The following is a 20573-nucleotide window of genomic DNA, read 5'->3' as shown; positions in this document are numbered from 1 at the left end:
GGAAGGTGATTTGCGCTGCGAGGTAATTCGATGTTTTTTCTTTGTTTTAAGCGTAACGCAGAGGACTTGGAACCAAATGGTGAGTATTTATTTTTAGTAGAGTCGGTGGGTTATAAATATTACCACGGGCCCAGGATGGGAGGGTTGGGCCTGATGGTGGCCCCGAGGCCTCTGCTTCCCCTGGGGGCTTTGTGGGTAGAAAAATCTAAAATCAATACGAAAAGCACGAAAAGCTAAGACTTGATCCAAATCATACACCAGTTTTTTTTTTTTATTTAAATACCACTAGAGCATATAAAATACCACGGGAGGGGGAATACATACATTTATTTACATATTTTACATCAAGAGGACAAAAATACAGTGAGTAGCCAGGTGGGGTCCTGGAACACAAACTCTGGTGAGGTGTCTGTCAGCTTTTCTCCAGAACAATGTGGGCATAGGACAAGCTACACAAAATGTCCTCAAGGCCACACTGAAGAATCAGGACCATTTTTTTCTGGAATATCAACTGGTTTTAATTGAAAAATATCATGTAAGGACCCTGGATTTCAGAAAAGATCAAGTTCCAGACTTGATGTGCTGGAGCACGATGCTCAATGCTGGCACAACAACCAAACCTTGATTTTCTTCCCCTGCCAGAAAATCAGGCACTGCCTCACCTAAGAGCTTGTGCAACCTTCAAGGAACTCCCAAATATTGCATCAGAAATCCCCATCTGCAATGGCACAAAACACACCTATTGATCCTAAATCCTGCAGCATTTTTATGTGGAAGGACACCCAGGCAGAGAGTTCAGACTTTTCACCCACTGAAAATGGCTGAAATCTGAAACTCCTTTCATTAGGGGGAAATTCAGCTTCTGTCACAGGCTCAACACTTAATTTTTATTACCCTGATGACAAGATACTTCTGTGCTTATTTCTTGATGTCATTCTCATCTCTTTTAAGCTAAGAGATGTTAAAAAAATACTAAACCATCTGAGCTGCAGGAGAAGAACACACATTCTTTAAAAATCCCATTTATGCAGCTCACTTTGCAGTATTAAGTCTTTTTTTAATATAAACTTATAGGCCAGTTTGAAACTTTTAATGGATGCTGCCTTTAAGTTCCTCATCTCATGAAACTTGAATCAGTTGTTTGACACAAATAAAAAAAAGACAAGTTAAAGCATTTTCTTAGTACTCTGTATGATGGTTCAAGCTACTTACACCTCTTTTTCAAGTCTTCCTTGGAGTATTTTTTTCCATTTTGCTCTGCAAGGCTCTGGTTTTTTTAACCTAAACCAAGAGCTTTAGTCTCAAATTTTTCTTACCCCTCATTTTGCTGCTGGCTCAACAAATCCAGTGCTCATTTTCAGAGTATTAAAACACCCCTTTAGGTGTGTTGCTCTATCACTTCTGCAACTGAGCCACCCTGAAAATCCAAGATTCACTGGAAATTATTTCCTGACTCCATCAGCCTCACAAGTTTTCCCTGGAAGCAGCATCAACCTCCTGAAAGAATTCCTTGTCTTCAGCCACAGCCGATTTGAATGAAAAATGCTGAATTTTTGTGCTCCAGTTGCTCAGTCCTCCTCTGCAGCCTTCTCCAAATTTAGGCACAAAAGACTGGGGGACAGTAGAATTATATTTGCATTTTTCCTAAACCCCACTTACACTCATGTTGATGATTTCAATGATGGTGTTTTCAACACATTGGCATAACCGAACGTCGGGGTCCATGCTTGCAACATCCCTGGAGAAACTTTTGGTAGATGAATCTTTACAAAGTCCTGAGACCTCATGGGGTTTCTCCTTGAGTTGCTGGAGACCTAGAAAATTTAGCAGAGGAAGAAAAATAAATCCAAATAAATAGCTTTTTTAAAAAATTTGTTATTTTGCACCCATAACACAAACACGGTTGCCATGAAATCTCGAATTGCAGCAACCACTGTTTCACACCCAGTTTTTATCTCCACAGATCATTTCTAGAGACAATCCCACATTTACTTTTCATTTAGCATGTCAAGTGCCATGCACAACACCTGCATGTAGGGATACATCTTGAAATTATACAATAATTTCAGGAAAATGCAGCAGAAGGAAGGCAGTACAAAGCTTAACAAAAAGGGTCCTTTCATCCCCTTTAGCCTCTAACCTCTCTCCAGTAAACACACCTATCCCTTAATTCTTCTGCATTTACAACACAACAGCACTAAATTCCAAACTCCATTCCAACTGCACTTAAACTTTTGAAATATTAATACAGTTTTCTCCCCAGGACCATGATGTTACTTCTGAAACACAAGGGACTTTGCTTACGTGTAATGATTGGGTCGAAGTCTCTGGTCTGAGTAGCAACATCAGAGGCACAAACCTGTCCTATTTGTATCAGCAGAGACATGATGTCATCATACAAAGGAGGAAAAGCTTGACAGAATGACACCAAACAAGGCAGGGTTGGCATAAAAAAAACATAACGTTTTGACTGGGTCAGAACTGCCAAGGAAAAAGAAATGGTTAAGTACAAAGGAATTATGATAAAAATCCAAGAATTGCTGTTACTTTTAAACTGGTAATTAGACAAAACTGCATTCAATGTGGATAAATAATTGTAATTTACACACCAAAGTACTGAGGGGTTGGTGGAGAGCTCACCTGTGAGCAGGGTTCCCATCACATTGATAGCTAAACGAGCCACACTGAGGGATTTTGGTAGAGCATACTGGATACACAGGAATGAAAGTAACTGGATGGCAAAAATCTGTTGAACAGTGAGAGGCAAAAGAGAAATCAGCAATAAAGCTACAGATTGGATTCCACTTTCTATCCAAAGCTCTTGATGCATGAGTTAGTAAATATTCTGTATCTTTTTTGCTCTTTTTTGATCTTCAGGCTGCTTCATCTGTTCTACAGAATACCCTTGCAAAAAAGATACTATTTTCAAAATGTAAATCTTCATGGAATTTCCTGTCACTATGAAGTAGCAGATCAAAACTAAGCAGGCAAAACCTTTGCTAGTGGCTTTATACTTGATGTAATGAATGAATTAAAGTGCTTTTGACTTATGTTCTCGAAGGTAATATTGAAATTCAGTAGTATTTCCTAAAGAGTTGTCCAGGTATGTTAGAGGGGTTGTCACAATCCCTGTTTGAAGGGATTTAAAGCCTTTAATTAAAGTGCTGCAGAAATTACCTTCATACCCGAGGCAAGTTAGAGCAGGACTTTTTAGTGATCTTTTTTTTAGTGATCTTTTTATTTTCTCCCCTTAACCACACACTTGATCAGGGCTAACTATTTAAGGGTGACTCTCACACCAGGTGCCTGTACAGTACCTGTTTTTCAAGCTCAGGCTGGGCAATAAGCTCAGGTATGAAATCCAGGCAGATGTGCATTGATGGAATCCCTGCCACTGTCAGTGCCAGCAGCTCACATGGATAACCCTGTGTGGTTAAGGAAACAGATGCATCAATGGTGTTCCAAAAACCACATTCAGCATCCTTGGACCACTTCATTTGGCTCCTTCTCTTTCAAAGAAACCATGTAAAAACTTAAATAGTGCAAAGCAGACCTGGAAATGAACCAGTTTGACTATGTTGGGGTCAGCAATGTACATCTGGTGCAGCAGGCAGCAGATGAGGCACTGAACCTCTCGAAGGTTGCACAGCAAGCTGTCCTCTTCTTCTTCTAATTCTGGGCTCTTGGAGCCTGTGGTGTTATGAACACTCTTCAGCAAACTGTGGATATTGCTGCTCTGGGCTTTCTCTTCTTCTGTAGGTAAGCAGATCTCTAGAAGAATCTGCACTGCAGCACTGTCCTGTGAAGAACACAAGCAAGAGATCATGCATAACAAACCTCAGTGAAATAAAATAAAATGAAAAGCAAAGGCAATTTAAGAAGTTGAAGAAGGCTGTGATGTGGCTAGAATTTCTACTTATTGATTTTTTTTCATACAATGAAAACAACTCTGTTCAAGAATCACAAACCCCCAAGAACATTAAAAAGACCCAACACTTTATCTGAATCAAGACTCAAAAAAGAACAACAGTTTAATCCAATAAATTACAATAATCACAGATGACTAAAAAGAGGAATTTCAAAGAAATCTCATATTGTTTCAAAATAAATACCCCATGGTTCCTTAAAACATCCAGATCAGAAAAAAATATGTAGGTAGCCATGTAATTTACTGTATTGGAAGACTACACTACTCATTTAAATATAAAACCTCCTATTAACTCAGAAATAATCTTCTAATAGAGACTATACAGGTAACATCCTTCCAGAGAGAGGTAAGAAGGGACTCTCTGTGAAACAGGATTACTCAAGAATTCCCATCTTGTCAAGCTAAGCAAGTTAACCATGCCTCAGCCTCCCACTTTACAATGCTGGCTGCTTTTCTTAGGCAACACAGTTCAAAGGACCATGCATAGCTTTGCCACATTTATTCATGTTTTATTGCTGCAAAGCTGAGTACAGAAAGAGCCTCTGGATAACACAAGTAACTCCTCTGCTCTAGGTTACAAAAAAAAAACCAAAAAACAAACAACTATCAGAGCAACTAAGAGACTAGAAAACACAAGACTGAAAATATTTAACAATCTGAATACAGAGATGGTTTTGGTTTTCAGAAGTTGGTAAAAAGAAAGACATTAAAAAGGTCTCCTTTTTTAATTTCCTGTTTCTGTCTTTCTGTTTTATCACTGTCTTTCCTCACATCATTTAATATCCATTTCTTCCCACTTACCTGAGCAGCAAGCAATGCATTTTTTAATTCTTCCCTTGTAACTTCTGGGGCCTCTGGACCCATTGCATTGTTCTGGGATGGCCTAATGTCCTGCTCTGCTGTTTCTTTTAGGTGAGCATTGAGGTAAGCTTTTGAAGCAAGCAAATATCCATTCAACATGTGCAAAGTTATATCCATCAGAGGAGGACTCCTGATAAGAGAACATGTGATAAAATAAAAGCATGTCAGCAGGCAGAACAGAAAGACAGTAATAATATGAACAAAGTAATCATGTTTAGGAACTGCAATAGAGGAACTGCAAAAGAGGCTGATTTCTGATGAACAAAGGGAGCCCAAAAAATGTTGGCTGTATGTGAAGCAAGGAAAAATAATGATCTGAGTGATGGGGAAAAATAAGGCAGACATGCTCTGAACTGCTTCCACAATACTAAAATTACAGTTTTCAAATCACATTGCACTATAAATCTCCCTAACTCTTTTAGAATCCTAGGATTTTCAATTTGCATCCAGGCTGAAGGGACATTCATTTAAATATTTCACCTACAGGATGGGGATTAAAGATGTCATGGACTGAAACTTGAAGTCTAGCAGAGCTGTAGTGACTCAAATGAAAATTGGATTCATGGCTCAATTGCTAAAAGGCAAGGAGGGACAGATGCATACAAACAAGAACATGAAGCACAAATCAAGTTGACTATAAGCCATTTATTATGAACAAAAGGATAATAAAAAAGGGAGAAAATAAACCACTACTGGCAAAAAATGTGAAAAAGAATACACTAGGAGTAAAGCTAGGGGCTGAAGGACATTTTAAATGATTAACAGTTATCTTTTTTAGAACAAAAAATGCAATTTTCTTCATTACTATAAAAAAGCAAAGTTATAATTTACAAATTCTGACTTAGTGTGTGCCTTATTTCATATTCTCCTTAAAAGCTGGCCCACTGCTACCACTTATGATAATTCTCACTATAAAATTCTCAGCTTATTCTTCTGCATCAGAGCCATAAAGCAGCATTACACATCCCCCTCTATCATCACTGACACCTGGAGGAACTCATTTCCACATACTGCTAAAAGACTTCCCTGAAAAATTAAGCAAATCTACTTTTGTCATATCCATTAAGCACCCCCTGGCAGTCACCCAGAGATGGAACAGCTACAGACCCAGGAGGGATGGCAAAAAGTGTGGAAGGGGAAGGCTGTTAGAGCTACAAACTCCACCACCACCATGTGGCAGCAGCCATTTTAAGCATTCTGCTCTGGCTACAGAGAAGAAACTCAGACAAATCTAAAATGGATGAGCTGGGTACAAATCCCAGATGAGAATGGAATGCAAGGCTCTCCAACAAGACTCTCAGCTGGACAGCATGACATGCTGAAACAGAATGCTCAGCCCTTGAACCAACAAGCTTCAGACAAAAAGATGGAACCTCCAAGCTCATCAGCTTCATTTGAAAATCTTCTTTGAAGTACTGAAAGCTTTCAGAAGTTTTCTATGAGACACCTTTATGTTTAGCATTCACTATCCATCAATGTAAGTACCCAGAGAACATAAAAAGCTGAAGGAGGGAGATGCTTACCTATGAACCCTCTGATCACATCTCAGTACAATCAAAGGATCAATCATCAGATCATTCTGAGTGTATTTCTGCTGTCTGACCACTTTTCCTGAAGGCTGCAGAGCATTCACAGTCATCACCCACAACCTAAAATGAGATAATTTTAACTATTTTTAATATAAAATCCATATGAGAAAAGGAATTACATCAGCATCTGGATACCCACTCATCTCAGCTCTATTTTTCTAGGTGTGTCAGGGAGCAAAACCACCATATTCTGCAGCTCTTGAAATTAACCAAAATACACTGAGCTTACATTCACTGGAATTACAGCAACCAAACTGTTTTCACTGCAACAGAGCATCCACTTCCTCAGAAAAGGCATGTTCTGACCTGAGTGATCAGTAATTCATCATAAACAATGTACACTATCAAACCATATTCCTGTATTTTAAGTGAACAGGTGACATACTTTTCCCCCACCTTCCTTTTAGAGAAAGGTTAAAATTTTCAACAAAACAAAAAGGAATGCAACTCCAAAACGTTCTTTTCAGTCACAACCTCCATTTTCCAGACAAGGGCATTACATTATTATTATTATTATTTTTGAAAGTGGTACTCCTATTACCTAAAACAACCAACTAAACAGTGTTCTGAACCCACCTCCTTGGCATCACAGTGTTAAGAACCATCCAGAGTTTATTGACAGTCTGAAGAATCCTCCGAGGGACTCCAGCATCCAGCAAGAGATTCATATTTGCTGTCAACACTTCTGCATATGGGATCAATTCCCCAGCTGAGAGAAGAGTTAAATGCTCTAAGATCTGCATCAGCTGGGTATGATTTCCAGGCAGCATGGAAAATGCTGTAAAATAAAGACAATGGGAGCTTGTTAAACTGGACTTCTGACATTTTTTCTGACTCCTTGACCTGAAGACTCAGATATTAACAAGTTTGCAGCACAACACAAATGCAGTATGACCAAATTAATTCAACAGCTACACACTTCCCATCCCACAGGATCCCAACCAATTTGGAAAGCACACTGCTCACTTCAGATGAAGTTATTTACCTTCCTGCAGCTGTTTGGGAGAGTGATTCTTTGCAATGTTTGTAAGAAGCATCCTCCTCAGTAAGGCATCAGTGCCTGTGATCTGTTCCTCACAGATCCAGTCTTCCACAATGCAGAGGTGGGGGTAGTTGGTTGCAAGAAGGCGTAGGAGTGCAGAATGCAAACCTTTGGGGTTTGAAGAAAACACCTCAGAACTTTCACCTGTACATATGTGTACCTCTTGCTTCAACAGCACTGCCAAGATATTCAATACCTTGCATGCTTATAGGCCTATGCTCTTAATTCCAGCAGAAAGGAAAGGTTACCTTTTGGAAAGGCAACTTACTTACCAAAACTTACTTACAAAGCTCTTACTCAAGACTGAGTAACTCTTAAACTCAGTCTTGAATAATTATAAACACTCAGGCAATTCCCACTCTGAAACCTCCCCCAGGTTGGTAAGACCTACTCTGCAAAGAGCTGCCTTTCTCAAACTTGCACACTTCAAACAAATCTGTAATCTCACTGGTTACTACTGACAAGATTTTAAAAGGATGGCACACTGCAAAACAGGGAGCAGCCACAGAGCTGGGAACAGAGCTCAAGCACCCTTCTGTGTGCACATGAACACAGAGGTACCTCCCAGTTCCTGCTGCAGTCCTTGTGCCTGTCGGATGAGGTACTTGATTGGAATCTGATCCATCAATGCTGAAGAGTAAGACTTGGGCTTTTTCTGCATAGCAGCTGTAAGAGAAGAGGACAACAAATCACACAAACAGTTAAGAGTTGGAAACAAATGATCTCCCCAACTGAATCAGTTAAGAAAATTTAAAGCACTTGTCACTTATCGTCCAAGTAAAATAAACAAAATCCTAAATAACACAGCTCATTCCTGCTGAAGTATTAAATTAAGCTCTTCAGGAAAACATTGCTGTGAGCATTTCCAATTAAGAATTTCCCTGACATTTAGATAAATTCACAAGATCTCCAGACTATCTTTGACCAAGTCTCAACCACTTTTGAGATCATAGCTCAAACCTGCATGTATAAGTTTTTTATTCCTAAATAAACACTTGTCAGTTGGTACATGGAATTCAAGCTTCCTACAACAGCATGAAGAAACTAACACTGATGTATGCTGGAAATTGCATAGGTAAAAACACTGCCTTGACACAAATTTAACTTTATACTACATGACATTCTTTAAGAACTGATTTGCAGCCTCAATTTTAAAGGTAAAAAGGGATCATTCAGTATTGTCCAATTGTCAGTTGACAGAAATGTGGGTGCAAACCTGATGGAATGTGAATAAATGAAGAGCTGAAGTAATTAAGAAGTTTTTGTTAATTGTTACTGTATTTTTAAGATGGTTATAAAAATATTTTTTGGCTAGCTTGGACCTTTTTGAATCTGGCAAACAAACTACCGAATTTCTACAGCAATTTTGCACTTATTGCAAAAATTTTAACTTTTTATGTTGGCCTTGAGTTGACAGCAATGTGTTTTCCACTGATGCACTCACACATACCCAGTATCTTTGTGCTTGCCAGAAGTGCTTCCTCATAGGACAGGACATAGTAGAGGACAAGCAACTGTGTTGTGATGCTGTATCTTGGAGCAAGACGAGTGTTTTCTCCCTGTACATAAAATCACATAACAAAGGTCATGCTGAATTCTTGGTTCTTGAGAACAAAAATTTGGATTTACCTGCAAATATAATAAAGAGTAGTGTGTAAACCTTGTACAAAAATCTCACTCTGTAAGAGGTCCAAGCAGAAAACTGCAAGGAATTTTCTTTTTGTTTTTAAATGAGCTTCAAACATAAAATGTATTTTTGATATCTTGGGACACTAATAAGGAGTAATCCCAGGATTCCAACACGAGTCAGTGCTTGATATTCTACATTAGTCCAAGAGACCATTCTCCTACTGTATCAAAATGAAAATGCTTCTTTCAAAACCAGCTAGAGTGCTTCAGTTAAGTGGTATTTTTATCTAACAAGATGAATTCAACACAAAAATTATACAAATCCCACATGAGCACTCCACATGAAGTGCTTTTCTTTCCATTTTTAACAGCATGAGCTGGTGAGCTCTTGAGCAAACCAGGGAAAAATAGCAATCCTCCTAAAATCAGAGTAGCACTATCTTGATTCTCTGTAGTAGGAGGCAGCTTACTACATAATTATGAAAGACAACAAAGGATGCAACTTACAGTACCTGTGGCAGGTGTCTATACAAGATACTGAGCCTCGTGTTCACTTCAAGTTGTGCAAAAAAAAACAAAGAAACAAAACAAATCATTTACCCCAGAGAGTCCTTGAAAAACATTCAGTATCTCCTGTTCTGTGACAGGTTGATTTGTGGCCTCTGGGTTGGATTTAGATGCAGGAGTAAGAATGGAGTTAATGTAGACATCAATGAGAGAAAGCAGCTGAGGATGGAGGGGAGTGGTGGTTTCACAGAGCTGCCTATAGATCCAGTCCTAGAAAAAGATGTGTTAGTACAGGCTCAATTTAAAAGCTGGAAGGCAGTTCTTTTTTTAATTAGTTACCAAAAAAAAAGTAATTGAATGAGGCTTTGACTTTGGCAACAGTTCTGGGCCCACTCATAAACTCTGCCATGTATATACCTACCAATAAAACTTGTCCTGCCTGGAAATAACATTCTGATCAAGATTTTATTAAGCACAGAAAGGAGGAGAAGGATAATTTTTCTATCATTATACCTTCACTAAGCTGTGGTCTCTGGCTTACAGGGCTAAAACTGGGCACCCTAACTCCACAGCTCCTTCTTCAATTCCATGGCAACTGGCTCTAAAGTTTCATCAAGAATTCTGTTCTTATAATTCAACACCAACAAAAAATCAGCATGCAAAACCTACTCAACAGACAACATTCAGAACTCTGAGGAGAAAGGACATGAAATTCATACCTTAATGGAGACTTTGTGCTTGGTGAATGAGCGACTTTTTAGCAGCTGGTAAATGCAGTGAATAGGTAAAAACCCAGTGATGTTGGCACTGAGATTGCCTGTGACAGGCACACGAACAGCATGGGCTGTAACAACCTAAAAAAAAGTCATAATTAACAACAAAAATACAAGCATTCACCTTATCACAACACATAAGCACAAAGTGACAAAATCACAGAGCTATGTTCTTTCTGGTGTTTAAGGCAGTATGTGTAAGACTGCAGACTAAATTTGTGAACTTCTTCCTGCTAAAATATTGTCATAGTGGACAATTTTCCTCCTTTGCTTCCCCATTATTTAAAAAAGCCAAATGTTCAAAAAGCATAATGAGATCAGAGTACAAAAAAGAGCCAAGGCTCTTCAATGTTTGCAAGGCCTGGAGTCTTCTTGTAAGTCAAACTGAAGGAATTACAGAAGAAAGAACAAAAAGAAAGAAAAGAGGAAAAAAAAAGATTAAATACCTGTTCAGTGAAAATCTCCTGTGTGAAGATTGTCTTCATTCTGCTGAGTGAGCTGGGTTTAATAACAATCTGAAACAAAGAATTTTCAGAAATTATTATATGTTTAACTTCTTTACACTTATTCAAACTACTTCTTTATACTCTTACTACTTTTTTATACTACTTAAAATGAAGTTTGTAGCTCAGTTTGGAAACTACTTCAGATAGTCTTCTGAAAAAGTTAATTTTTTGAAATCATTACTTGCAAAATGTCAGCACTTTTTAAAGATACTGTTACCATAAACACCCTCCTGCACAGTTTAGTGTTCTTCTGGAGGAACTAGTTTAGTTACTCATTTTTTTCCTTTACATTTGCTTTAATTATATTATCAGAAAAAAAAAAAACTCCTTTGCATAAAAACTCAAGTAAATACAGGAGTATAAATACACAGTAAAAAGCTAATTTTAACAGAGAAATGTATGTGCTAGAAACAGTTCAGGATTTACCTTCATTCCCAAGGTGGAGCAGACCAGTTCAATGATAGCACTGAGCTGATTACTATGGAAATACATGGCTACCAGGAGAAGCATCTCCCCAAAAGAAGCAGACACACCAGAAATGCTAATGATAACAAAAAAAGAAGAGTTAATTTCCAACAGGACATAGGTACATGTGAGATTACTGGAATTATTAAAGCCTCCACTCACCTTTCAAAGTAAGCTTCTTCCTTTATCATCCAACTCAGCCACATCACCATGAGCTGCTCCTGTTCTGGGGTGCTGCAGAAAAAAAAAACCCAAATAAAAAAGATGATTTTCCTAGGGATCACCACTACTGTGGTAGTGTCTACTGACAGTTACTAGCACAGAAGCCATTATTTGAGGAATCTTAAACCAGTTCTGTTAATTTCCCTTTAGCAGCAAACAGCTGATAAGCAGTGAGATTTAGCACAAACTTCAGTCCAATTTTCAGGCAACTTCCTGTCCTGAATGCACAGAGCAGAGCCACCTCCATTTAACACCTCTATTGCTACACTTTCCAACAAGGTCTCTAATAAAGAATTTAGCCATAAACCTGTTCAGTGGAAAAGTGAACTACTAAGGACCATTTGAGCCTTCCAAAACCACCCCAAACCAAGCTTATGCCAACACTCCCCTCTCAAGAATTTTTCTGTGAACAAGAGGAAGAGCAGGGATCGGAATATCCATTTACCACAGTGTGAGACAAATCCCTTCAACCAGCATATGGAGACTTGTATGGAGAATTAGGAGAGGAAAAAAAAGATCTAAATAAAGTAACAACTTTAAAAAGCTCCTCCTTTATTGTGAGGTACCTGACAAGGGTGGAGAAGGCCAGCAGCATACAGAAGGAAAGGGAGACAAAGCGAACACCTGCTGGAGTTGCAGGAGGGCGACTGGTCATCAGCTGCAGCAGCTGCTCAGCTTCTTCATCAGTTGGCCTGAACAGGGCAGGAAAAGAACAAAATCCATGCTGCTTGAGTCAAGAGATTTCCCAGAATTTTTAAAGATTAAATTTTATCTGTTACTTGATCTGTTTCTGGAGTTGCTATCTAAAACGGGTGTCAAGACTAACTGGTGAAAGACATGAAAAATCAGAGAGAAGTTCCCCAGGATGTAATCTTGACTTTATCAAAATTAAACCTAAGGATGCATGAAGATGTTACATTAGCACTCTCTAAAAAGTAAAGCAGTGAAACAGAAATGCTAAATTCACACAGTGTATATTGCCAGAGTTTTCAGCTGCTCTTTTACACACTGCTCCAACCACTTAGACCTAAACTTCTTCTAACATGCCCACAAAACTGACTTTACAGCATTAAAGGCAGCTTCACAGTTCCTGCAGTATTTTAGATCTTAGAAATCATCAAAGTTGATAAATCTATCTTTACCATTGGAATGAAAAAACCTTTTTCTGCTGAGAACAGTACAGGGAAGTAAAAAACTTAGGGAGCATTACATAGGATTTGCTCCCTGCTCTACACAGAAACCTCCACCACTGGCAGCCCCAGAGTCCTGTACTGAAAACAGCACAGGGAAGTATAAAACTTATGGAGCATTACATAGGATTTGCTCCCTGCTCTATACAAAAACCTCCACCACTGGCAGCCCCAGAGTCCTAAAACCAGCGAGCCCCACCAAGACTTTCCCAAAGACACAATTTCACCAAGAGACAGCTCCTGTTAAAAGTGCCCAAAGCTCCCAACCTCTGCTTAAATGGACAGCCAGGGAATAATAATAAAAAAAAAAACCACAGAGCATTAAAGCACTCATTACTTCAGGCCAGCAATTCCCATCAGAGCACAATAGAGGCGTAACAATGCGCTGGCTTTCACCACGTGCTCTTCCTTCAGTCCTGAGTACACAGACACGTTTGGCTCTGTATCAACATCTGCTTCTTCAACAATGTGTGTGCTGCGAACCGTGGGGAGGATTCCCATGAGCTCCAGGAGCAGCTGCCTCCTCATTTGCCAAAGCACAGAACTGATATTATCTCTTTTTCTCTGTGGAAGAAGAGAGGAGAAGAGCGAGGTAAAAAACGCAGCCCATCAAACGATGTCTTGAGCGAGACTTTCCAGAGTGGTGAATTCAAGGGGAAAAAAAGAAGGGGAGGGGTAGGAAAGGAATTTTAAAAAAACACAATTTTCAGTAGCAGGGCAACACTATCATATTACAACAGCTTATGACATAAAAAAAGCTTTAACAAACTCAAGTAAGCCAGCAAGACACAACTTCCTATCATGAACACCGAGGATGAAGATATTTATCAGATAAACAGCACAAACTTATAATTCCCTGGATTCCATGCCTAAGGAATCATCTACCAAAACATTTTTAAGAGGAAGAACCCAATAGCAGCCTTCAGGGACACACTGATGGTCCCATAAGAAGAAGGTGCCTCATAAAGTTTGCCCCAGCAGACCCAACAGGATTTACATGCATTCAGCTGTGGGTGCCTCTCACAGAGGAGTTACACTAAGCTAGAAGTTTATCTTTTAACAACAAAGTATTAAAACTTTTCCCACCTGTTGGCCATTTCGGATGAATGTCCCAAACCAAGTTCTAACCTTTGCATTTGTTCCAAGCAGCAAACCACTCACAAAACACACCAGGTCACTCACTCCATCATCTGAACCTTCATTTTTGGTGTGATCCAAGGTCAAAGCCACGCCAAGACCCGGCAGGTGACACTCTTCCACCTAGATGAAAAGTGAAGGCTCAAGTGTTTATTTTTGTCATTGTTGGACATATTGGAAACCTCAATAAGAGCCATGATTCTGTCCCTGGTGCCACACTCACCACCATGCCCCTGACCCTCAGGGCTTGGGAAGGGTTCATTTTGCAGAGGTGGCGAAGAGCTTCTGTCCTGCGCCGGCCCCCGACGCTTTCCTCATCCTGCCTCTCACCATTCTTAATCAAACCTCGACAGACTAAAGAGCCAGGAGAGGTGTAAGTCAGCAGGATAAACAGGCAGAGCCAAGCTGTCCTGCTCAGCTCACTGTGATTTGCTACCCAGGCCACACAGATCTTGTCTGGCCAAGAAGTTGTGACCTACGCTCTGTAAGCAGGACCAGGAAATGGCCTTTCCCCTCAGAGAAGTTACAGGGTCCTTACAGATTTCCAAATCACCTCATTACTGTCTGTGCTTTATCTGCTGTACCCTGTGCTCCTGGCAGCCTGGAGGCTGAAATCTCACTGTGAAGTGAGGGATGCTCAACTGGCACTGCTGGCTTTGTAATATGGTTCAGTCTGAGGGACAGGAGGGACCAGCAGGGCCAGAGCTGGTTCACAGGCCCAGACAGTCACTGCCTGAAGCAGCACTGGTAATGGAGACCCAAACACAGGTGGAGAGCTCCAACATGCACAGAATGAGCCTCCAAGCAGGCTGCAAAAAAAAGGGGGAGCCACATGATAAGGGGAGCCCAGCATCTCTAGGTATAAATGCATTCATGGTGTAATTCACAAGCCAAACACTTCCCCTTTCTAATACTCACCACGTGTGGTTTAGCCCAGAATTAACTAGCTAGAATTCTATCTAGAATTAATTAACTAGAAATAATTTCAAAGCTACAGGAAAAGCAAACTGGACAAGAAGAAACTGTAACTCACCCTCATTAAAGCTGTCAGGAACATTGGCCACCAGAAGGCAGAGGAACCAGGCTCCATTTTTAACATGCAACAAAGCTTCAGCCACATCCACTATGGGTAACAGTGAGGGCAGCTCTGGATAAAAACAGTTTTAAAGGTCATGGTGTTTCAGAGTAAAACCTGTTTTTAACACACATTTCAGTACAGGCTCAAACCAATAAATGGAAAACCAATCTGTGATCTATTTCAAAGAGCCTAAATTAACCTTAAATCAGCCTCAATAGCTCCAAAAGTAATTTTTTTACATTTTTAAGTAGTTAGAAAACACTACTAAACCAGAATACTGCACCTGCTTGCAGAATGCAGAGAACATCTGCTGCCTCCTCCAGGTAAACAGGACTCTCGAAGAGCTCAGAAGACTTGAGAAAAAATTCACCATTTGACTCTGACACCTACAAGACAGTATTCATCAGCACTGAGCAGCTTTCATGAAGCAATTTGTCTCATCAGTCTTCTACTGCTTTAAATTCAGCAGACTGAATAGACTAAAACTGTAAAAAATGTACAGCTGCAGACACAGAAGAGGCAAGGGAAGTGTTTAGTGTAAGAAATATCTACAAGTGGAAACAGTTCAGTCCAGCTGAACTATTCAGTCCAGTTCACTGCTGCTTCCCAGAAGAATGGGAATTAGTTCACCAACAATTCTAAAACCATGGCAAGTTTATAGAATAAAATAAAAGGCTGAGGGTGAAGAGGAGGGGGGTAAAAGAAATGTAGTGGCTGATGTCACACTGCAACAGGAGCAAAGAACTGGATGGAGAAAAAGTCATAATCTCATTTGATTTCTGCACTGATGTGCCACACAATCACATTGTATTCAGAATACAGAATATAGAGAATCTGTACCATGTTAGGAAAAATTACTCAGTTATTCTGAGGAAGAAAAACTCCTCTAGGAAGCTGAGCTCTCAAGCAGCTCACTCACAAGCCAATGCTGAACCAGACCAAGACTTTTGGTGAAGCAGGTAATGACTGGAAAACTCACACAGAGCAGCAGAAAGAGCAGCAGATCAACCTCCCCAGGGCACAAAAAAAAATCCCAAGAGGCAGGGAGAGATTCACCTTGTTCATAATTGCCAGTAACTCGCTGAGCACCAGGCGCAGGCGGCGCGGGGAATCGCTGTGCTCAAACTCCAGTGTCAGCCCGTGCTGCAGCTGAGACACCAGGATGCTTTCTCCACTCCCTCCTCCCAGCTTGTGCCTGACAAGACAAGAAAATTGGAATTCCTCAGGTATTGTATTCCTACACTTTGAGGAATACTTTTGGCAGAGATCTCTGAAGCTCCGTGTGGATTCGTGCTCACCGCGCTTCTGTTTCCCTCTTGGTCAAACATGAGATGCAAATCATGGTAATTCCATATGCAAATCATGGCATTTCCATATGCAAATCATGGCATTTCCATGTCCTGGTGTCAAATATTGGCATTGGTCATCCACCTCCCTTCAAACATGGAGCACATCTCCTTGCCTTTCTGCCAAAGCTGCTGCTTGGTCAGGTCACTAAACCAGTGTTAAGATTCTCCTGTCCACCTGTGCTGCTCCTGGACACTTCCTACCAGTGCTGGCTGAGTTCATCACTCAAGATGGGCAGAGGAGCCCCAGAGAGAGGTCACAGAAGCAAAAGGGAGAGTCCTGGATCCCAGTTTGAATCTCACAGGATGACACCTACATTTAGGTGCTTTTAATTGGCAGAAAGAATCTCACCCCCAGTGTGAAGTTCTGAGCACCCAGAACATGGCCAAGTTACAGTAATCTACAGTGCTAGAATGGGAGTGCTTGACTTCCAGGCCAGTCCCCCAGTCTTTCTTTTCTCCCAGTGGGCCCAGAGTCAGTAAAAAAAAAGCTTTTAATTCCACTGACACTGGCTGAATTAAATTGAGATTCATTTGTTCAAAATATCACTTCAATCAAGTGGCATTCAGTGCAATTATCTCATCTGGTAGGTCTCAAAGACCCAGCTGACTCCACTGTTCAGCTGTCCAGCATCAGGACTTCAGAGACCAGTGGAAGTTCCAGCAGGCTGAACAGAACTGATCTGCTGTGGACCCACTGTAAAAACCCAGCAGCTCTCAGAGGTTCCTGCAGGCACCTCCCCAGCACACGGGGGACACCGAGGGGATTCCTTCCACCATGCCCACGGGAAGCTTGCTGCACCTGCAGGACGGGATGGGATCCAGTTTAGGAGATTCCTAGGTGTGAACTCAGAAAATCCTATCGACCTTACAAGGGATTTAGGCTCCCCAGGAGCACAGAGAGCCAGGGATCAGCGCATCCCCGGGCTGGGTCTCCCCACACAGCCCTGCCCGCTCCCACTCGTGGCAGCTCCTTCAGAGCCACCTCCCCACACCGAAAAGATTCCCCAGGGCACATAATGACACCCAGCTCCGTGGTGCTCAGTCAAACCCCGACATTTTCCCGAGAGATTTATCAGGGACGCGACCACCACGGTTGAGCCCGACCCTCCGGGAGCAGCTGGGGAAAACAACAAAAAAACCCAAAACCACACAGCGACTTTCAGACTCTTGCGTTACCGGAGCTGCTGCTCCTTGCTGGCGTCCTGCTCCAAGGCGTGGAAGTCGACGGAGAGCAAGGCCACGATGGAGTTGACCGCTTCCACCCCCGAGAGCAGCCGCAGGATCAGCTTCTTATCCTGCGCCCAGCTCTGGCTCTGGTCGGCGGGAGCGCAGAGGGCCATGCGCACCAGGCAGGGCAGCAGCAGCCGCAGCTCGGGGTCGCTGAGGGCGGCCAGACGCAGCACATCCACCTTCTGCATCGCCTCGAAGGCGTAGGGGCTGACGAACTGCAGGCCCGAGCACTCCGCCATGTCTGCACCCCCCCCTTCCCCTCAGCGCCTCCACTTCCGGGGCAAAGCAGGAAGTGAGGTCAGCAGCGCGCGGCGGGCGGGAAGACCAAGCCCCGCCCCCCTCTCTCTCTCTCCCCTCAGCGCTTCGCCTCAGCGCCTCTCACCTCAGCACCTCAGCCCCTCTCTCTCTCTCTCTCTCTCTCAAGAAAGCGACACCACAATCAAGGCTTCATGAATAATTTATTCCATTTGAAAGTTCGTTCGTGGTTTTTTTTTTTTTCGTTTTTCTTTTTTTTTTTAAAAAGTATAAACCTTTTTTTTTTTTCCTTTTTTTTTTTTTTTCTTTTCCCGTCTCATTTCCTCAATCACAATTTGTACAGCTCAGTATTTATGGCATTCGGCAGCAATAGTGTTTGTTCCTTTAATCGCTTTGACGTTTGTTTGTTTGTTTATTTTATTTATTTAGTCACGATAAATAACGACGACTTGGCCCGTGGCGGCTGTGTGAGAAGGTCCAACAGCTCCCTCGGAGGAATTCAGCCGGGAAGAAGGCGACAGATCCAGGAAGGAAGCCACAGCGGTGTCACCCCCACCCCATCATCCTTCTGCAAGGTCCTCACATCCAGTTCACTCGGAAAAAAACAAACAAACAAAAAAAAAACCGCTACAGCTCCATTAGTAACGTCCTGAAAAAGTGACCCTGAGGATTGTGGTAGGTCCCAAATCCAGTTCTACTGTAAATTAAGCTTTACTCCACTGAAAACAAAAAAAGTACACCCACAAACGATAATAATAATAATAATAATAATAATACAAAACTTTAAGTATGAAGCAGAGTCCTGGGTCCTTCATTAAAAAAAACAAACAACAAAAAAAAGAAACAAACCCCCCGAAACCTTCCCAGCTGGAGGTTTGAGACAGTAATGTCATACAATATCACTAAATTAACAAATTTGCAAAAGAAACCCAGACCAAAACATAGTTTATGCAGCATTACTATCCAAACAGACTGATATGCTGTGCCATACGGTTGTGCAGCAAATTAGGTGGTGCAATAGCATTTTTAAAACCTTTTGCTCTTATTTTTGAAAGCCTCAAAATAATGCGACAATGTTTTGATATTACAGTATTAACAAATAGTGCTTGATTAAAGACATCTGCAAGTCTTCAGAGCAACACATGAAGTTAAAATTTCCAACAGAGGTAAATACAGAGATACAATAATCTGTGCCCTTACTGACAGCTAAGTAAGAACATAGCTGAGGATTTAAATATAAATTCATCTTTTAACTTTTTCAGGAAATGGTAGAAAGGTCTAAATGTTACAGCTACTTGAAAATGTAAGGGTTGTTTGCAAGTACAACTTGTGGCCTGCTGGTCTAACACCAGGGTGTTCAGAAATCTAATTCAAATAGTAGTGAGTCAAAGATGACCAAATGGCTTAAATACAGCAATGGGTTAAAATATGTATTTGTAGTTGGAATGGAAGAAACTCATTCTTTTATCACATATTTAAAAGGAGGTAAACCTCCACAGCTACTTAAGAGAACACTGCCAGGAATGGTATTTTCTTTTAAGACCATTTTTAGGAGCTAGAGCTGAGAATTTTCAAATTCTCAAGCTTGCACTTGCTAAAGAACCCAAGTTACTGGACTGTGACAATTTTATTTATAAACCAACTATTATGTGCACTTCAAGTACTTCAACAGAAGTTGCCAGCAAATAAGTACACCCAGTGTGGTCGTTGGCTCCGAGGTGCTGGTGGGTTTGATATGTACATTGTATCACTCCAGAAATGGCCCTCCTCATCTTTTCTGGTGGTTACAACATTAAAATTCACTTCCACTGCATTTAGGTGGGGAGGGGACAGTGGGAAAACCAGGCAGCTTTCACAGTTGGGAGGGTTTCCCAGGGAAGGCTGCGGTCCAGAATACAGTTACACCAATGTTCAGGCAGCTTATTCACTTACCTTTAGGATTACAAACTGGATTTAACACAAAAAAAGCCACACCAAAACCCAGCCCTCAGAACTTGGCTAGCTGAGCCAGGGTTAAATATGACCACATAGCAATAAAGCTTAAAAAAAAACCCCAAAAAAACAAACCACCCACAAAGACAGGACATATGCTTTGCAAATTCCAGTTTTAGGAGCACTTTTCCACTTCAAAAATCTCAGCCAGGTGAGAAAAAAAACTTCTCTAAGACAAAAATGTGCTGTTTAACCTACGGTGCACTACCATGATCAAGTGATGGACAGACCCAGTTTGAACTCTCTTTATCAAAATATGCTTCTGATTGCACTCATGTTCTTTTGAAGAAATGACTGAAAATTTTCCATCACCAATTGTACAACTTTTTATACAAAAAAAAAAAGAAAAAAAAAAGAAAAAAGTTGCTAATATTGTATATACATGATTCAGTGAGACTGCTTATATGAAAAAATTCCCTCAGGCAGGCATTTTGCATTTATGAAACATGAATTTTCATTTAACACAGCAGAGGTTTTGTAAATGTAAGTGAATTCTTCCTTGTAGAGGATTCACAGCGGGTGCACAAATAGATCCTACAAGTTGCTCCTTTCAGGGTTTGAACCAGTGAGAGGGACAGCACTCAGACCCAGGACTTGGGCTGTCACAAGAGGCTCACGTGAGCACTGCAGGAGTTCATTTTTTAATCTGGCAGTCAGATGAGGAACCCAGAAAAAGCATCTGCAGTTGCTCCTCAGCACCCGTAGGGGCTATTTCAGAGCAGCAGCAGACATTTGGCATGTGCTGGGAGAAAGGAAGGAAAACCACCTTGAGAGAAAAAATGGTGACTGTAGATAAAGGGGAGGTTTAGGAAAAGCCTTG

The 20573-nt window shown here is 41.1% G+C and overlaps 1 protein-coding gene across 2 annotated transcripts; it reads right to left on the bottom strand.

Moving 5' to 3' along the window:
- Positions 1 to 1523: 1523 nt before the first annotated feature.
- Positions 1524 to 17781, bottom strand: INTS2 (integrator complex subunit 2). 2 transcript variants are annotated; one of them, XM_071765303.1, is made up of 24 exons: positions 17453 to 17781; positions 15984 to 16122; positions 15211 to 15313; positions 14883 to 14996; positions 14073 to 14203; positions 13799 to 13972; positions 13050 to 13276; positions 12089 to 12214; positions 11463 to 11534; positions 11262 to 11376; positions 10776 to 10844; positions 10276 to 10410; positions 9650 to 9826; positions 8871 to 8979; positions 7982 to 8086; positions 7364 to 7528; positions 6955 to 7156; positions 6313 to 6438; positions 4730 to 4919; positions 3554 to 3799; positions 3318 to 3425; positions 2641 to 2746; positions 2305 to 2481; positions 1524 to 1814 (listed from the first exon to the last, which is right to left on the bottom strand). In XM_071765303.1, the coding sequence occupies exons 1-24, from the start codon at positions 17743 to 17745 to the stop codon at positions 1645 to 1647; spliced, it is 3579 nt and encodes a 1192-aa protein (XP_071621404.1). In that variant the 5' UTR covers positions 17746 to 17781; the 3' UTR covers positions 1524 to 1644. The 2 variants fall into 2 exon arrangements, with proteins under 2 accessions (XP_071621404.1, XP_071621405.1); XM_071765304.1 differs by lacking the exon at positions 9650 to 9826.
- Between the last annotated feature and the right edge of the window lie 2792 nt (positions 17782 to 20573).

This window comes from Heliangelus exortis, chromosome 21 (genome assembly GCF_036169615.1).
Source record: "Heliangelus exortis chromosome 21, bHelExo1.hap1, whole genome shotgun sequence".
NCBI classification, from domain to species: Eukaryota; Metazoa; Chordata; class Aves; order Apodiformes; family Trochilidae; genus Heliangelus; species Heliangelus exortis.
Note: the sequence above shows the minus strand (reverse complement) of the source record. Positions and strands in the feature narration are given on the sequence as shown.